At 39.7% G+C, this 17,924-nt stretch overlaps 1 protein-coding gene across 10 annotated transcripts in view; it reads left to right on the top strand.

The window, feature by feature from the left end:
- The window catches only part of LOC108108273 (protein boule), a 30,998-nt gene that overhangs the window by 10,791 nt on the left and 2,283 nt on the right, over nt 1-17,924 (top strand). For 7 of the 10 annotated variants that reach the window (XM_017216252.2, XM_041817677.1, XM_017216251.2 and 4 more), the window contains 6 exons: nt 7,723-8,176; nt 8,476-8,629; nt 13,168-13,227; nt 13,292-13,409; nt 13,671-13,762; nt 14,009-14,042. In XM_017216252.2, coding sequence (XP_017071741.1) covers nt 8,055-8,176; nt 8,476-8,629; nt 13,168-13,227; nt 13,292-13,409; nt 13,671-13,762; nt 14,009-14,042 — 580 coding nt within the window. In that variant the 5' untranslated portion in view covers nt 7,723-8,054. Of the gene's footprint in view, nt 1-7,722; nt 8,177-8,475; nt 8,630-13,167; nt 13,228-13,291; nt 13,410-13,670; nt 13,763-14,008; nt 14,043-14,238; nt 15,032-17,924 lie in introns of those variants that run through there. The other 3 variants (XM_017216255.2, XM_017216256.2, XM_017216254.2) reach the window with 3 other exon arrangements.

The following is a 17,924-nucleotide window of genomic DNA, read 5'->3' as shown; positions in this document are numbered from 1 at the left end:
TTGTTATTCCCTCGTTGAAACATTCATGGCTTTGTCGCCTTGTTTTCGAAATTCTTGGCTAGGCAAAAAGTAGTTAAGCCAAAAATAAATCTTAATAAGCATGGCAACTACAATGGCACATACTCACGAAGCGCACACTTTTCAGATATATTTACATGCAAATGTAAATGCAGATATACAGATACAAATAGTTGAGATACAGATACACACACACACGTATCAGTTTTATGCGAGTTGGCAACTTGAAATATTTCATTAACTTGAGAGGAAACTTAGACATTTGTGTGGGTGCAAATGCCATTGGCTTAAGGGGTAGATGGCTGTGGCGCATCTCTCGGATATTTAGATATTTGGAAATTCGCTTATCTAAACTGTGTGAATCTCATTTGCATAGTTTAGTATTTTCATCTCATTCAGATCCCTTAACTGGGTCGCCAGACGTAGCTTAACTGCCATGAATTTAAGGCGCAATTTTGGCCCAAAAGCTTTGCCAAAAACTGAAAAATAATGAAAAGGTAGAAAGGCGATGCTAAAAACAAAAGCGAAAAATGTTGGTCGCTCGCCATTTTTTTCTGATGCCGAGAGACAGCAGCGCGCGGATGTGCAGATACATTCGGTTGGTTTCAGATGCAGGTGCATCGCAGTATTCGCATGCATATGCATATGGCTGTGGAGGTTCTCAAACGAAATGATTGAAGTGAGGAGGCGGCGAGACCAACAAAAAGCAGAAGCCTGGAGGAGCACCGCCTTTGAGGATGACGTGCTCAGCTGCGCTTTTTCACTTTTACACACAAATACACTGGCGCTTTGCCGCTCAGATACGCATATGCACTGAGAAAAACTATAAAATGCAATTAAATGTGATCTTAAGCTCATTTCAATGACCATCTGGCGGGTTTAGTGGGTAAAAACTATAAACTCAGGACCATATATGGAAGTTTAAGATTGTTTTCCCTCAGCAAATCAGAATTCTCATTCAAATTCAAAGCTGGAATAGACTTGACTGACTTAAAAATAGTATTTAAAATTTTAAGACCTTTTCTCGTAATTGTTAATTTTTCGAGTGCGGCTCTTGGCAGCTATCGTCAGCTCTGTCGGTCGACCCATTGTCTGCATTTTCGCATTTTAATTTTATGCTTTTGGCCTAGGCAAAAGATGGCAACAAAAGGAGGTAGCAGCAGCAGCAGCAGTGGCAGTGGCACATTCAGCTGCGTCTACAGAAATAGTTGGCAGCCTCTTCACGCCCCTCCCCCCCAGCAACCTATGCATGCTCAGTCAAAGCCCTCCCCTCCCGCCTTCTCTTTTGAGTCACACTTTTACGTCATTTCTTTTCACTTTTTTTCTTATTTTTTGGCCGCCTTTGGCTTTTACATTTCCTTTGGCTTTTCTTTTGCTTTTTGTGTGATTGCATTTTTATGGCTGTCGTCGTCGTCGTCGTCTTTGCCACTTGGAAAATGCCGAATTTGCATATTTATTTTTCGGCAGTTCCACCTGCTTCTTTTTTGCTAAATTGCGTATACGCCCCACTTTTTAGGCTGATTCAAAATTGTTTTTTAATGATTTAATTTGCCGAAGCATTTAATGGATGGCTTCGTTTACAGCATTTGTCCTTCGTCCTGTTTGTAGGCTTCTGTCTCCGCCTCCTCCTCTGCCTCGTTTTGTGGCTGTATCAAATTCCGCTTAAATCCTTTGTCAGCATAGACAATAATCCGCACTGGGAGGGCCCATCAGCCATCGCTCATACGCAACGTTGTCGGTCTCCCGCAGCTGAAGTGGCAATAAATCATCCGACCGAAACTTTTTCCACACCAAAAACATACACACACACACACACACACACACATGCACATGCTGGTATAATATGGATGGGGGAAAAAGGACATGGGGTTGGTGGCCGTGTGGTATGAGAGTTAGATGGATTTTGTGTATATATTTGCTTGAAATTAATTCCGACAGACTTAAAGTAACTGCGACTCGGGGGCAAATATTGGACAAGGGCCAGAAATAAAACTAACACAAATACAAGAAGTTGGACACTGGCACAGCGAGCACAGCACAGCACAGCACAAGCAGAAAAGTTTCATTGTTTCAAACAAGTTTTTGGCTTTGCAAATATATAGAGATATGTATATGTATGTTTGCATGTATAGAAGGGGGGATATATGTTAGGGACATATGTGTGAGTGGATTTACTGACACAGTAGCAATTTGTGCTCGCGCTTTTGTAGTTTGGCGTTTCCCTTTTGCTGCTGCTTTGGCTGCTCCTTCAGCTTCTGCCGAGGATTATGGATTTTTCTGTGCCACATATACATACGAATCGGGGTGGGTGGTGGCTGTTTTTTTTTTGGGTGGCAAATGCTTGATGTGGGATGGATACCCTGATGGCAGGCCATCAATTTAGCTGCTGAGGCCGCCGAGCCTGCGATGATAATGATGATGATGACGATGACGATTATGATGATGTTTGTCTGTTGGTTCGTCTGGCTGCCCATCATCCTTCTCTGTCCCTCTGCCCACAACCCAGAACCCCTTGCTCTCCTACACCCTGGTGTGCTACAATTTCCTTTCACTTGACTGACACCCAAAAGCTTCGTCCTCGCTCGCCGCACTCAAGGATTGTATAACATGTAGGCGAAAGGCAGCCAGCAGTTTTTCCTTTCCTTATTTTTTGTTTTTTATTTTGCGCCCAGGTGAGGGGATGGGTGGCAGCGAGGGGGGTGCACTTCCACTTCCGGCGCACTGTCAGTCAGTGCATCCTTGGCTGTGTACGTGTGTGTTTGTGTATCTGAGTGTGTGTGTGTGTGTGTGTGTGTGGGTTTGAGCCTGTTTTGCGCTTTCCCACTTTCCACTTGACTTGGCTCCTCTGACTCTTGCTCTTTCGCTGCCTTCTCAAAGTTTTAGCACCGCAACTTCAATTGACCTTTGCTTTGCCCCACTCACTCGCCACCCACCCATCCATTTCCCATCTGCCCCCTAATCCTCCTCCTCCTTCTCCTCCTCCTCCTCCGCCTGCTGCTGCTCTTCAGTTCATCTTCACCCACTGACTTTCTTTCGTTTTAAGTTATTCACCAACACGTACGCTTTAACGTCATCGTCATGCCTCAGCCATCAACATGATTTCCTCGTCCGCTTTTCCCGCCCTCTCCTAATATCCACCACCACCCAACCGTCGGGTTTAGCCTCCCACGTCGGCAGTTATGCCCTCTTAAACTCTTTGAGCCTGGGCTGGCTAATTGTCCTTATGTGACTTGGATACGCTTATCTGGCCAACTGAGGATACACGGGAGTCAGTCAACGTCGTCGGTCGTCGGTCGTCTGGCCTCGTCGTCCGCACCTGGCGAGCTAAAGGATTTATCCTGCCTGCCCTTTTTGGCTCTGGTTAATGTCTGGTTGTACTGGAAAAAATGTGTTATTTTTCCAATGGTTGGTTTTTAAGGAATATTTTTTTACACATTATAGATTCCGATTTTTTCCCTTACATAATATTTGGTTAGCGTTTTTGCATTTTTCAGGGAGAAAATGCAATAAAAAATGGAAACTTCACTTGTAAAATATTCCCTTGGATCCTTTTGGTAATTTTTTATTGCAAAATTATTATTCTGTTTAATAATAATATACTGAGAAAAAAATGGGTTTATTTTTTCACCTTTTTTTCTGTGTATGTTCCATATTTTGTGTAGCATACTGCCAGGCGCATTTGGTCCTGTTTCGCCGAGGTTTCCTCAGCGTTTTCCCTGTGTCAGCGTTTTTCGCTCGCCTTGGGGTCTTCTCTTTATTGTTTTTGGCAAGGACGCTTACTTATAGACGCACACACAAACACACACTAAGGGATGCAGGTGTGTGCAAATGCTGCTAAACAGAGAGATACAGTAAAGGCTGGGTTGGGAAGAACTGGGCTTGCTCTTATCTGTGTAGTTTTTGGTTGTTGGCTGTCTCGTGTGGGCAGTTTAGGTTTAAAATAGTGCCAGCGCCTTTGGGGGATCCTTTCCCTGCGCTCCTTGCTTCCGGTTTCGGTTCCCGTTTCGGTAGCTACCACTTTCCTCCGTTTTTCCCTTTAATTTCCTTCCCTTTTCCTTCTCTACCTCTACCTCTACCTCAATTTTTGCCCTGCACTTTCCTTCCCTTTTCCCATTGCCTTGGCCACAGTTGAGTGTTGGCTTCATTTCCCTTTTTTTTTTCCTACTACTTCCTACCTACTACTGCTTTTCGTATCTGTGCCAAGTGAAGCGCGCGCCCGCCCACGTTGCCTTTTTATAGGTCAAACTTGCACTCTCTTCAGCAACTGCCTTTCCCACACTGCCCCGCCCACATTTTCACTCTCTCGCCGCCGCCGCCTCCCTTTTTCCTTTCTCATTCTCCTCGCCAACTTGCCTGCTGGCTACGCAGTCTGGTTATTCAATAGTTTGCCGCTCACTAATTGCATTGCCCTAATTGCCCAAGTTACGCCTGAAATGTGCCAAAAATGGACATAAAAGCGAAAAAATCCAACTAGCTAGGAAAATGTTTTTTAAACCCCAAAACGTTATCAGATATTGAACTGCAATTTCGGGGGATTATTTATCCATTTACTTTGAGGGGGTAAAGAAACATCCTCGGGCACTTCCGTTTGGCTGGTTCTTTATCTTATCTGGGCTTGGCTTTTACTTTAAAGGGGAAATTATGTAAGAATGTTTGGCTTTTTATTTAATTTACATTCTTAATTTACTGATAAATTAGGTTTGTGGTTTATGGTCTCTCATGTTTTATTTTTTCCATAGCTTTGGCTTACAAAAATTCGTGAATTTCGCTAGCCATCGTCATTATAGAGGATATTAAATTCCTTTTACTTGTTTTTTGTTAACAATATTCCTTTTTTTTGTAGATAAAACCTTTTTTTTTGTGTAATTCCTTTGTCAACCTTAACCCCTAGTTTTTCTCTCTTATTAAATCAACATTTTCCATCAATGCTGTGCCATATTTGTGGTTTATTTCCTTTCATTTCGTCATTTTCATGAATGTCGGTTTGCAAAATGTGTTAATTAAACGTGTTTTTTAACCCCTATGAGGGATATAAAATGTTATGTTTGCTTTTTCTTTATTGTTCAGATTCTCAGTTAGCTTGTCTGATAAATCGCTGGGCATATGCCAGTCTCTGAACTCTTTTCCTGTTTTGGCAATATAAAATTCTTTGACGGTTTCCCTCGTATCCATTGGCATTACTCGCGCAATTTTCGCACGTGGAATTTTGCAATATTGTTGAGCACGAGAACGAGCAGCAGCAGAACCGCCACCTCAACAGACTGACTGAGTGACTGACTAACTGACAGCTTTGTGGGTGGACGGTTGGATGGATAGCTGGAGGGGCAGATATGGGGGACTGGGATTGTGTGAGAGTTTTGAGCTCTGGCTGCTGTTGATTAAATTCCATTGATAGCGCGCTGCCGTTGTCATGCTGCGAACAGTAGCTGCTCCACTCCGGACCTGACTCCGTGATTTTCCGGCTGACCTCAGTTGCTAGCGCTGGCCTGGCTAGCTGGTGTTGCTGTCACTTTTCCGTAGTTGTTGCCATGGCAATGGAGTAATGAATATTTTAATAATTCATCTGCTGGCCTCTCTGTCCTTCTCCCTCTCTCTCTCTCTCTCTCTCTGTGTCACCGTTTTTACTATCCTCTCCTCCATCATCAATTCTCCTAATGCCAAGGAATAAAGTTCTCAAAAATAATTTCATAATATTGTAAATAATTAAGAGCCGCACATAAATCATGAGCACCAAGAGAGAGGGGAGCTAAAACCCACCCACCCGCCTCCCATCTTGGCTTGGTGCGGCTCATCATGAATCATGTCAGGGGCACTTAGCCATCGGCAAATCAGCTTTCGCCTCACCCCCACTTTATGCTGCTGGCCGCCACATCAACCAACAACCACATCCGCCCCGAGAAGCCTAGAAAATCTATGGCAAAGCTTTTAGTTTTTCACAATTTTCCGTTGGCCAAATTTATATTATATTCGCCAGACGGAAAAGATATATACTCCTATATTCCTGCGACCAACAAACGTCATTTGATTTTGTTTTTCTCATTTCTAAAAATATTTGAAATTTTGTTTGCTGAATTTTCTTTTTTTGGAATCGTGACGCGTTTTAATGAGCGGAAGATATATCTGCTAGTTGGATTTGCATTCGTGCATAAATATATATATATATATAGATTTAGATTTAGGTTTAATTGGGACTAAGAGAATTTATTGCCTTGATTTATACAAGCACTTATAGTTGGTTAATTTATTTGTTTGAGATACGGAAAATGGGTCGAAATAGAGCCATATACAAAATCACGTGTTGCCAACAGCTTTCTCACACAGTCCATTAAATAGATATCTCATACGTGCATCCGACTTTCTGTATATATATACCTACTCATATATATATATATATCTTTAAATCGATCGGCTCGTCCGGCGTACAATTGAAATGCCTGGCATAGCGCAACTTCAACGCGAACGCAAACAATTTTGACATTTTCATTGTTAATGAAAATTTAATTATGTTTCCATTGCTACGGCAATCGAAATTGCCCGTACACGACGCTTCGATTGCCGGACAGAGGCGGGCTATATCTCTGACCGCCGGACAGTTGTCCGGAGGGGGAGGGGACGGTGGGGCGATAAATACCCGTTGATAAGCAACCAGCAGCGCGTCGCCCATCATCGATGAGAGCCCCAGATACGGATTGAGATACAAATGCCATGATATATTATCAAGTCCAGGGATACCTACATGCCATCGGGCAGCTAACTCCCGCCACTTGCATACCAATATGGATCGTTAAATGATGGCGGGGGGTGTGAGTGGGGGGCCCCAACAAACATGCGACGCCCATAGAGAACATGCCAACATATTCATCTCTACAAACATCTAAATGAAATGTTTGACGAAGGCTGCGAATATGTATTTTGACTCGAACTCAAATTAGTGCATGTTGAAGTTTCCTCGATCGGAATTATAATGGCCATCTCTGCAGTTCAGAGCAACACGTATAATTTCCAGAGGCACTGAGAGAAACTTTGGGGGAATTCTGAATGGTATTCTCTGGCATTTGTGGCAGCTTAGAAAGTTGATAACACTTTTCGTTTGGGTAAACTTAAAGTAAAAATTAATACTAGAATATAAAACCTAAGAAATGTTTTATTCAATAATTTAATATCTAGAATATTAGATTTTTCTGATATTTTTTCCTCAGTGCATTTGCCTCTCGTGTGGCCCAAAAACTTTTTCAAACCGTGTTGTTGACAAGGCAAGTTTATTGTTGCTGCTGCGGCTGTGATGTTGCTGCTACTGCTGCTGCTGCTGCTGTTAAAATTAAACTCTCTGTGCTATTTAGTTGTCTCGCCGCCGCTTCTGAAGGTGAATTTATGGTGCACACATGGTGCCCGACGACTACCTCTAGTTTTCCCATGTCCGTGTATGCGTGCGTATCTGTGAGCCTGCCTGCGCTGAGTTTTCCTCGTGTGACATATGTCGGCTGTGCCAGAAATAGATTCGTTTCGAAATGTAGGGGGCAATTCTTTAGTTTTATTTTCTTTTTTCCTGTTCTCGAGATTGAAATCTTCTCTGTCCGCTCTCTTGGTTCGTCTCTGGATCTCTCTTGTTTTGGCTGGCCGGCCATGTGGCTGATTAAATTTTAATGGTTTATTAATGAGCTCAACTAATTTTGGTGTTAATTCTGTTTTTTTTGGCTTTTCCAGATTGCGAGAAAAGGCTTGGCTGCGAAAGGACTACATCAAACTGTATTCATGCTTACTGGAACTAAAACTGTGGAAACCATTTCGATAGCCCCAGCTGCCGCATAATCGTCATCCAATCCGATCCGATCTGATCCGATCCGATATAATCCAATCTCCGCCGTAACGAAAACTTAAGGAGAAGTTGCCAATAACAGCAGAGAGCCGCTCGATCCCAACGAACGGCAGCGAGTAGAAGTTTTTTCGGCCAGAGCGCACCCACAATCACCAGCAACAGCCTCAAGATTCTGCCCTTCGGTGCCCCCAACTTTCGTCTGGAGACGACACCCGCAGAGATGCACAAGATCGCAGCAGCGCCGCCTCCAACGGCAGCGCCAGGCGGAGGACTGGAGACGCCCCTGGCGGCGCCCAAATATGGCACATTAATACCCAACCGCATCTTTGTGGGCGGCATCAGGTGAGTTGGTCGTCCTTAAAGTGCACATTCCAGGAATCTTAATAAGGACTTGGTTTTCATTTAATGAGATCCTAGAATTAGTTGGCATAATGGAAACATTTTTTCCTTTGAATTTCATTTCTTAGAATGAGAATCTTATTTGAAGGAATTTGCCTGCTCCTTTAGTAGTTCTGAGCAGTAAAATTCCTAGAAATTTAACATAATTTTGTTAGTAAACAAAAAGCAGTTTCCTGATGGTTCCTTAAGTACTCCCCCTCGCAAAAGTACTCCAAAACTAATCCTTATATCTTCTTCTTCAGCGGCGATACCACCGAGGCCGATCTGACCCGCGTCTTCAGCGCCTACGGCACAGTAAAGAGCACCAAAATCATCGTGGATCGGGCAGGCGTGAGCAAGGGCTATGGCTTTGTCACCTTCGAGACGGAGCAGGAGGCGCAAAGACTGCAAGCGGATGTAAGTACCACTCCTTTGACCTGTTGCTAATGTCGCCTGTTGAACGTTTAACAAAAAAAAAAATGAGAAAAACTGCCAGTATTATGATTTCGATTCCGATGAAGCGAGTGTGAAGAGATCACCAACAGAAACTACAAACGAACGAACGAACGAACTATATGAACCTTGTTAAGAGCTTTTTTCGAGAAAGATCTAAACAAATCACGAAAAACACTACCTAAAATTGTGCTCCGATCTTTTAGGGCATTACCTGACCCATCACACACAAGTACTACTACTACTATGAGACGTCGGTTCCTCCTACTACTGATACTACTACTACTACTACTACTACCACCAACACTCCCCGTTCGGGGTGTTCCACATAAGAAAATACCTCATATGATTGTCGCCATTTTGAGCGATATATGATATATATATATATATATATGATGATCGATGATCGGTGATCGATAATCGAGAGATGTACCGCCTTAGGTACGGACGGCACTTTGTTCTTTTATAAATTTCTTCTTATTGCGTTTTTGTTGAGTTTACGTTTCCGAGTTACGTTACATTTCCGTTGCGTTGCCATTCCGTTATCGTTTCATTGCCAAGAAACAACTACACTACACTACACTACACAACACTCACCCAGTTATATAATCCACACATTACTACTTTCCCCAAGCGTAGGCAGCCTTTAAACTTTTCCTCTTTTATATTTCTTTGATCTCCCACCAAACACACACACACACACGCAGCCACCACCACCCACACACAAATCCAACCTATTGATATATCGAAGTATGCCCGTTAAGCGTTAAGCTAAAAATACCAAAATCAAAAAACCAAAATCAAATGCAAATGCAAAACAATGTTGAGTTCGTTGCACCGTTTTTAATGCTCATATTTTATGCAATAAATTAAAAAAAAAATTAGCGAATATTTTTTGCTCTTTTGGCTCCGTTGATTTGGTGGAACGCCAGTCTCCATAGACATATTATATAGACTAGACAAAATATATAGACAATACCTTAGTGCGTTGCCTTGTTGCCTTCTTAATTCGTTTTTGATATCCAGTCTTGAGTTTTCCTGTTTCTTGATTTGTATTTTCGTGTAAAGTTGCATTGTTGGCACATCTTTTCCGTTTACGCCTTATTTGCTGATTACAACAAATCGATTGTGTATTGCACATTTTTCCAATTGCGGAATAATTAACGAATCAAATAGCAGCCGGCAAAGTAATACTTAATAATAATCCAATTCCAAACCAATCCCCCCGCCAGCAAGTAAGTGAGCGCCGTAAAAGTTCCGAGGGAATAACTATATCTCAGTCGACCCCCAAAGTTAGCAGTCCAATCACCTGCTCCCCCAGGGCAACCCACGCTCTCGCTCTTCCCAGCTCAATAATTCTACACTGGAAAAGCTGCTATTAAAGGAAACTAGTTTTTGATTAAAGATTGATTTAATAATAATCACTGAATGGCTTGTCTTTAGAACAATAAAATATGTCAAGATATACAAAATATCCCCCAGTGTATAGTAGCTACTGACTATATAGAGTCAAGATCTGGGCTAGGTTCACTGCGGACCATAAAAAGTTCAGCGGCAGCGCCTCCTCCAGGTGGCTCATTACAAAATGAACTTGTCTGCCATATTTTGTTTTGGCATACTAATTGATTATAAATTATTGCATAAGCACACTACCACTGCCCTGCCTGGCAAGAGTGATGCAACTTTTACCCATTTCAGGGAAAATTCCCCATTTTTACCCTCTCTACAATGGTGATGCTGTGCTGCTGCTCAGAGGCTGAAGCTGAAGCTTCCGCCGTGCTCTGTGGCATATTAAGTGAAAAACTTTTGCCGCTCGTCATTAATATGCATTGTTGTCGTTCTGGTTGTTGTTCCAACTCTTGTTGTTGCTGCTAGCTACTGTGCCGGTGGGTGCCTCTCTAGTCTCTCTAGTCTAGGACACGAGTGTCCTTGTGAATGCAAAGGGAGAGGCAGAAAGCATAATGCCCGCCGGCAGAACAAGGATAACAACGACCATGCCACCACCTACTATTACTATGCAAAAGGCAAAAGCTGAAACGGGCACAAGAGCAGAGCCCCACCGTCAACAACAATAAAAACAACAAGAGTCCTGCCAACGTTTAACCAAGTTTTATAATTTACACACGCACACAGTCACAGAGGAGACAACAACAACTACTACAAACATTACACTAATTAAATTTCATTTAGAAAAGTTTAGCATTTAGTTCGAGTTTTTTGTCGACCACGAAACTCATCAAAAGCCACAGCCAAAAAAGGGACGCCTTTTGTAGTTTTCCGTAGGACACCACAATCCAAAAGCATATATATACGAGAGAGTATATATCATATCAGTCCACTTAATCCATAGAGAGAGAGAGAGTACCATCTAAACCCACCCACTGCGTGTACTAATTTTTGTGTATATGTTCTATGATGGCAAACTAATCCCTCCCAGATCAGATCCATTGTCACCTCATACATGCATAATTACGCAACACAAATGCATACACATATAGATTAGAGCAAATTTGGGTCCGTAAAATGAACTCTCCGAAACGCACATTTCGAATGTATGAGATTTGCCTACTGCTACTGCCACTCCTCCACTAAGGAGTTGACGACGACGACGACGACGACGACGACGGCTCTTCAATTTTAAATCATTTCTAGAGTGGGGGTTTTGTGTTGTCCTTTTTGTGTGCTGAAACAAAAGGCCACCACCCACACCACCACCACCATCATCATCATCAGGGTAACCGTAAAAGCCAGCCACCAAAAGGATTCTTAATTAAATTCAGTCAAGACAAGAAGTGGTTAAGGTTGTTGGTGGTGGGGTTGGGTAGCAGCACAGCAGCGCTCTTCTTTTGCCATACGTTTCATCTTTAGTTTACTTTCTCAACTGTTGGCCCTTTGTTATGGCCCTTATCCTTATGTCGCTGGCCGAGGAGATGGCTCGAGGGCGGCCAACTCGAACATAAATGAAAAGAATGTTTGCCCAGCGGCGGTCAGAAAAGGCTACGCGGTGGCAGTGGCAACGGCAACGGCTCAGGTTTTCCGCGCCGTACTGTGCCTTCTGCGCCTCGCTTTTCTTTTCATTTTCCACAATTTTCCTCATCTTTTCGTTTCATTTTTTTTTTTTTTCAAACGACAAAGTAGCATCATCTCTCCTTGGCCGGCAAACATTTGCTTAGGTTAATGGTTATTACCGCTGCCAAGAGGGGTCACCACTCGACCGCCACTCCCCGACTACTCCCTCAAGGAGTCTGGGCTTATCTCTTTGTGGAGCGGTGTCCTTTTCATGCATTTCATGCGCAAATCACAAGGGTATCAGCCGGGACTAATTGGCAATTAAAGATGAACTGAACTGGCCTGGCCAGGGCTGTGGCTATCTGCGTTAGTAGTTTGGCCAAAAGGAAAAAAGGTATTAAATGTAAATTGGCTGATTTATTGGGTCGAAGACGAGATGCTAAATGCATTTTTAAAATGGAATTTACTTTGATGAGACTCGTTTAAAGGGCTTTGTGAAAGAGAGGCTTATGTACAAGGATTTAAGACTCAACCTTTCTCTTTATAATATATATTTCTGTGATATAATTCTTATATATTTTTAACTTTTAAACTTGGTGTTGGTGTTATTTTTCTAATTGGTTTTCAAGTTTTCTAATTGTTTGTTTTTTGTTTTAAATCGATTTAATTATTATCATTGTTAATACAGTAGCAAACACGAGACGAGAGAAGAAACGAGAAGCTTTATTTTCCAAATTGGATTTTGTTCTTTAAATGCTTTTTTGTGCCTTTTCAGTTTTTTTTTACATATATATATTAAAAACATTCTTTAAATGAGTTTATTATTCTGGTTAATTAATTTTTTGTGTTTATGTTTGTTGATTAAAATAAACATGTTGTTTGAGTTTTTGTGCCGCGCAAAATTGAAAATGAAAATCACGAAACAAAAAAGGAGAACAATAAGTTTGGCAATTGGATTTTTGCTTTTGAAGCCAAATTAAAACTCACAGCAAAAACAGCGCAAAATCAATTTATGCAACATATATATTATTGTACATGACATTTTGTAATAAACCTTACTTAATTTAAACACACACATTAAACACACACCCCACATTCACACCTATATATCTTATATACATATACAACTTTGGTAATGGTATTTTGCCTTGGCACGTGTTTCTCTCTCTCTTAGCCATGGCCGTGCCATAAAAAGCAAAAAAAGAAAAAAGAAATGAACAGAAGATATTAAAAAAAAAAAATATTTAAACAAAAAACAAAAAAAAAGACACAAAATAAAACCAAAAGCGTTGCGCATTAATTTTTAACTATTTTTTGAGAATTTTTGATGCTGCTGCGTTCGATTTGAATTTGAATTTCTTCGTTCGGCTTGTGTGTTGATAATGCAATCAATTTGTTATTAATGCTCCTCTATATTTATGCTTTCTCCCTCTATCTTTCTCTTCCATCTCGGTCTTGGCCAAAAACTAAAACTAAAACCAAAACTACTACAGGGTGAGTGCGTGGTACTACGTGATCGCAAACTGAACATTGCACCGGCCATCAAGAAGCAGGTTAGTTAGTATTTCTTTTATAAATATATTTTTATTAACTAATTTAAATTCAATTTCAACTTAGCCCAATCCTCTGCAATCGATTGTGGCCACAAACGGAGCTGTTTACTATACCACCACGCCGCCGGCACCGATCAGCAACATACCCATGGATCAGTTCGCAGCCGCTGTATATCCGCCAGGTGAGCTTAAAGTCGTTCGATTAAAATGTAGATCGAGTATTATTAATCTACGCCTTGGATGGGAATCTCTTCATCGTTTATCTAAGTTTCACTTGGTTTTTGATTGACATTTGTTTTTCTTTTCTTTGTATTTCATTATTCTCTCTCTTTGTATTCGAAAAAACTCAAAAAAAAAAAAAAACACTCCATCAACACAACAACAAAAAAAAAACAACACCACCAACCACCACCATCAATTGGGAAACAATTAACCAAACCTAGTTACTGACTTTACAGCCGCTGGAGTGCCAGCCATCTACCCACCTTCAGCCATGCAATATCAGCCATTCTATCAGTACTACAGTGTGCCAATGGTGAGTGCTGGTTATAAGTTTAGTACAGATAACAGGGCAAAGTAATAGCCATGGGGAGATAGTGATTATATATTAAACAAGATTTTGTTTATTTTACTGCCCAGATAGTAAGCGAAGAACTTAATAAAAACCCAAGAAGAAGTCTTAAAAATAAATCAAATTTCCGTTGCTATTAATTTGGCCCCACTGTATATATATATATCAAAATATATATTCCCATAATTAATCTTAAATTTTCGCTTGCAGAATGTACCCACCATTTGGCCTCAGAATTACCAAGGTGAGTCTCTGATTTTTTGAGCCAGCTTTCACAGTATTTTAGTATCGCTCGCTGGTCGTTTTGTCGTTTTTGTCGTAGCCTACACAATATCGGTATTTGCTTTCTTTTCTTTCATTTTTTCTTGGCGCACCACCAACCACCAACCACCAACTACAACAACAACAACAACTACAACAATCAACCACCACAAAAATAGGTTAAATCAAAAAAAAAAAAAAAAAACAAAAATGAAACATAAAGTAAACAAATTTTCGTAGTCGCCAATTTTTCGTTGAGAGCTGCCCTGAATAATAAACCATAAAAACAACAACAACAACTGCAACGACAACAACAACAACAATCTGCGACAACAACAACTACAACAACAATACCAAGATATATATATATATATATATGCCCCTCAACTCTGATCGAACTGCAGCAGCAGCCGCACTCTTAGTTTATAATTTTAGTTTATTACGATTATGTTAATACGCCTATTGATTTAATTTAATTTATGCTAAGTTTTGGAGCTTTAGTTTTGGCCAACACACACACACACACACACACAAAAAACACACTAAAAATATGTACATGTAATGTAAATTAGTTGAATGCCATAGCGAGGGAAGATACTACTACATCTACTACTATATATATATATTTTTTTTCTCTATCAAATCTTTCGATTGGTTTTCCTATATATTTTTCGGTTTTGCTTGCTGTAAATAGCAGAGTATGAATGTAAATAGTAGTAGTCGGCACCAATCACTTTGCTTATATAAACATACCAATTTTATATATCCTTAAAAAACAAAAAACAAAAAAAACAGAAAACAACAACAATTTCGATAAATATTTTACAAATTCCTAGATATATGAAGTTCTTCCGATTATTTTGTAGGAATTTATCCATGTTAACTTTGAGGATGCAACAGCAACAGCAACAATAGTGATGCTACTACTACTACAACAACAACAACAACAAATCCACAACAACAACAACAAAAGTAAACTACAAAGCATAAATAGAATTTATATAAACTCACAAATACAGAGAAACACACACACAGATACACAGATACAGATACGCACACACCACAGCTGCAATTTGGGAAATGTTTAGTCAAAGGAAATCGTATATTGAAGGTAGAAGCTCTGGAAGGACACTCACTCACACAAACGCACTTACTACCAACACACACACACACACACACACAGATATAGATGCAAGGAAACCGTTGCAAAATGCTGTAAAGTAAGCTGCTTATGTTATTAGAGATGTGCGAGCGGTGTGCGAGTGTTGTGTGAGTGACGAGCAGTGATGTGGGGATAAAATTTTGGTAGAGGAAACATTTATGATGTGCAATTAGCGGTGGAGCAGAAGGGGGAGGGATTGGGGGGAATGGTTAGATGTGGGACTGTAACCGTAGGAAACATTGACAAAACTGCAGTGTGTTTGTGTGTGTGTACAAGAGTGGTAAAGTCAGCAAGTGAAAGACAGAAAAATATATATGGGGGGGGCAGGACTTGAAACCATATTTAAACTATACTATATAGGAAACATCATGCTAAATACACACAACGGGATTATACAGAGCCAGCAGATGGTGGAAAAGCACTCACTCAAACCAATACCAGCAAACACACACACATACACACGTGCAGGAGAAACACACACATATATATATACTATATAGGGAATAACTGAGTAAAATTGCATAAAAAACAGACACACACACACACACACATACTATATATGGTAGCTAAGAAAAAGCGGGGCAGCGATCGAAGATTAAAGACATAATATTATGCATAAATTAATTTATATACATATATACAATACTACATATAAAGCGTAAAAGTAACTGTAACTCGTAACTGTAAACTGTAACTGTCCTACACAGACACACACATACAGCAATACAAAGCAAAAAGATGAATATGTAAGCAAAGGAGACGACAAAGTCAAGCAGCAAAGCAAAGCAAAAACACACAAACTAACACACACCACGCACACACACACACACACACACACTGAGCCAAGAATCCTGAGCAGAAAGTCAAGGATATTTTATAAAGAAAAATGCCCTTAACTATCCGATCAGAATTCGTTGAGGAGAGAGGGAAAGGAAACCTAACTTGTAAGCCAAGCAAATGAAAAACTGAACGAAATTTTAGTCTAAACGAGAGAATACTAAAAGGGTAGGTGTAAAAGTAAAAGTAAAAATCATAAAATCTAGCCACATAAGCCAAGCAAAAAGTGAACTAAATACAAAAACAAAAAAAAAAAAAAGAACACAAAACTACAATAAAGATATTCAAAATATGCTAGCTAAAAAAATGAAAATGCGAAAAACATACACAACTCCCGGCCATTATAAGAAACGGGAGGCATATATTAGAGAGACTATTAAAGGAAAGCTAAACTCAAAGCTCTAGCGACAAGGAAAAAAATAGATAAAAACAAAAACAAAAAGAAGAAGATAACTCAAGCAATACATAGACACTCATAGGTGTGTGTTACACAAGAATATAGTTAAATATATATACGAAAAGCAAGCAAAACGTAAATTAATAATAATAATTTAATAAACTAAAATGTACAAGAGGAAAAACCAAGCAAAATGAAAACTCTGCGAAACATGTTGATTTATAATTTCTGTTTTTCCAACACTCACTTAAGATTCTGTTGTATCTCTATTGTTATGATGATGTTGATTATGATAATGATGATGGCATCAAAACTAATCAAAAACACGAAACGATAAAAGCAAGATGTGTTAACCAAAATTATTTAAAAGTAATACAAAAACGCGCGTTGGCCAAAACATTTGCGGTGGCAGCCCCGGCGATCTGCGAGCGAATTCCATTTCAAATTGGTGCATAATTTGGCTGAAAATATGAGAATATAAAACCTTAATGCGGAAAATTCCAAATAAATATTTACATATACGTATATGCCTTATTGAAAGAAATTAAATTATTTGCCCACTAAAGAAAGAAAACATTACATGTTATTAACGTATAAAATAAACCAACCCAGAGGTTTCAAAAATACCTGCTAAAACAGATATCGCCGAGGTCGCCGCCCCACCACCACCACGAAATCGAAAATCTTAGACTCGCTGCCGCCGCAAATTTTGGTACTTTGCCGTGAAGTTGTTGATAAATTTTTACTAAATTGTTAAATAGTTAAAAATATAAAACCAAAAACATTTTTAAATCGAATTGTAACAATAATTAGAAATCACTCTTTGTTGAAACGAAGCAAAAAAAAAAAAAAAAACACACACAAAATGATGTAATGATGAGAAATGGAAAGCAATAATTCACTTAGGCATGCTCTAGTTAAAAACTAAAAACTGAAATCAAGTCGAAGAAGCAACATAGAAACCACCAACCAAGAGGAGAGTGTACTTACAATGTGTATGTCAGTCAAATAGGGATTTTATTTAGTTCAAAGAAGAGGAGTGGGCAGAGAGAGAGAGAGGGATTTCAGATTCCAGATCTAGAATCCAAGAATTGCTGGGAAAGTAAGAAATTTGAGGAAAGAGGATAGAGAAGTGTTCGAAATGAGTTTCCCATTCACTCTTTTTATCCAAGCCATCCCAGCAATTTAATCTTCCGCAGACTAATCAGATAAAGATCAGATCATAAACTAATAAATCCAAGGCATAACTTAAGTATATACGTGATATTTTGAAAGCGAAAATTCATAAATAAATTGTTTAGGTTTAAAACAATATTAAAACAAATATATTATACAGATATATACATATATATACATTATAAAGATAATGCCAAGGCATAATTAAAACCATAACGATTAATTAATTAAAGAATGAATGAACATTTTTGCTGACAAAAACAAACAAACAAACAAACGACGAGTGTGTAAAA

Source organism: Drosophila eugracilis, unplaced genomic scaffold, assembly GCF_018153835.1.
Source record: "Drosophila eugracilis isolate 14026-0451.02 unplaced genomic scaffold, ASM1815383v1 contig_1825, whole genome shotgun sequence".
Classification (NCBI taxonomy): Eukaryota; Metazoa; Arthropoda; class Insecta; order Diptera; family Drosophilidae; genus Drosophila; species Drosophila eugracilis.
This window is presented reverse-complemented; position numbering and strand designations above follow the sequence as displayed.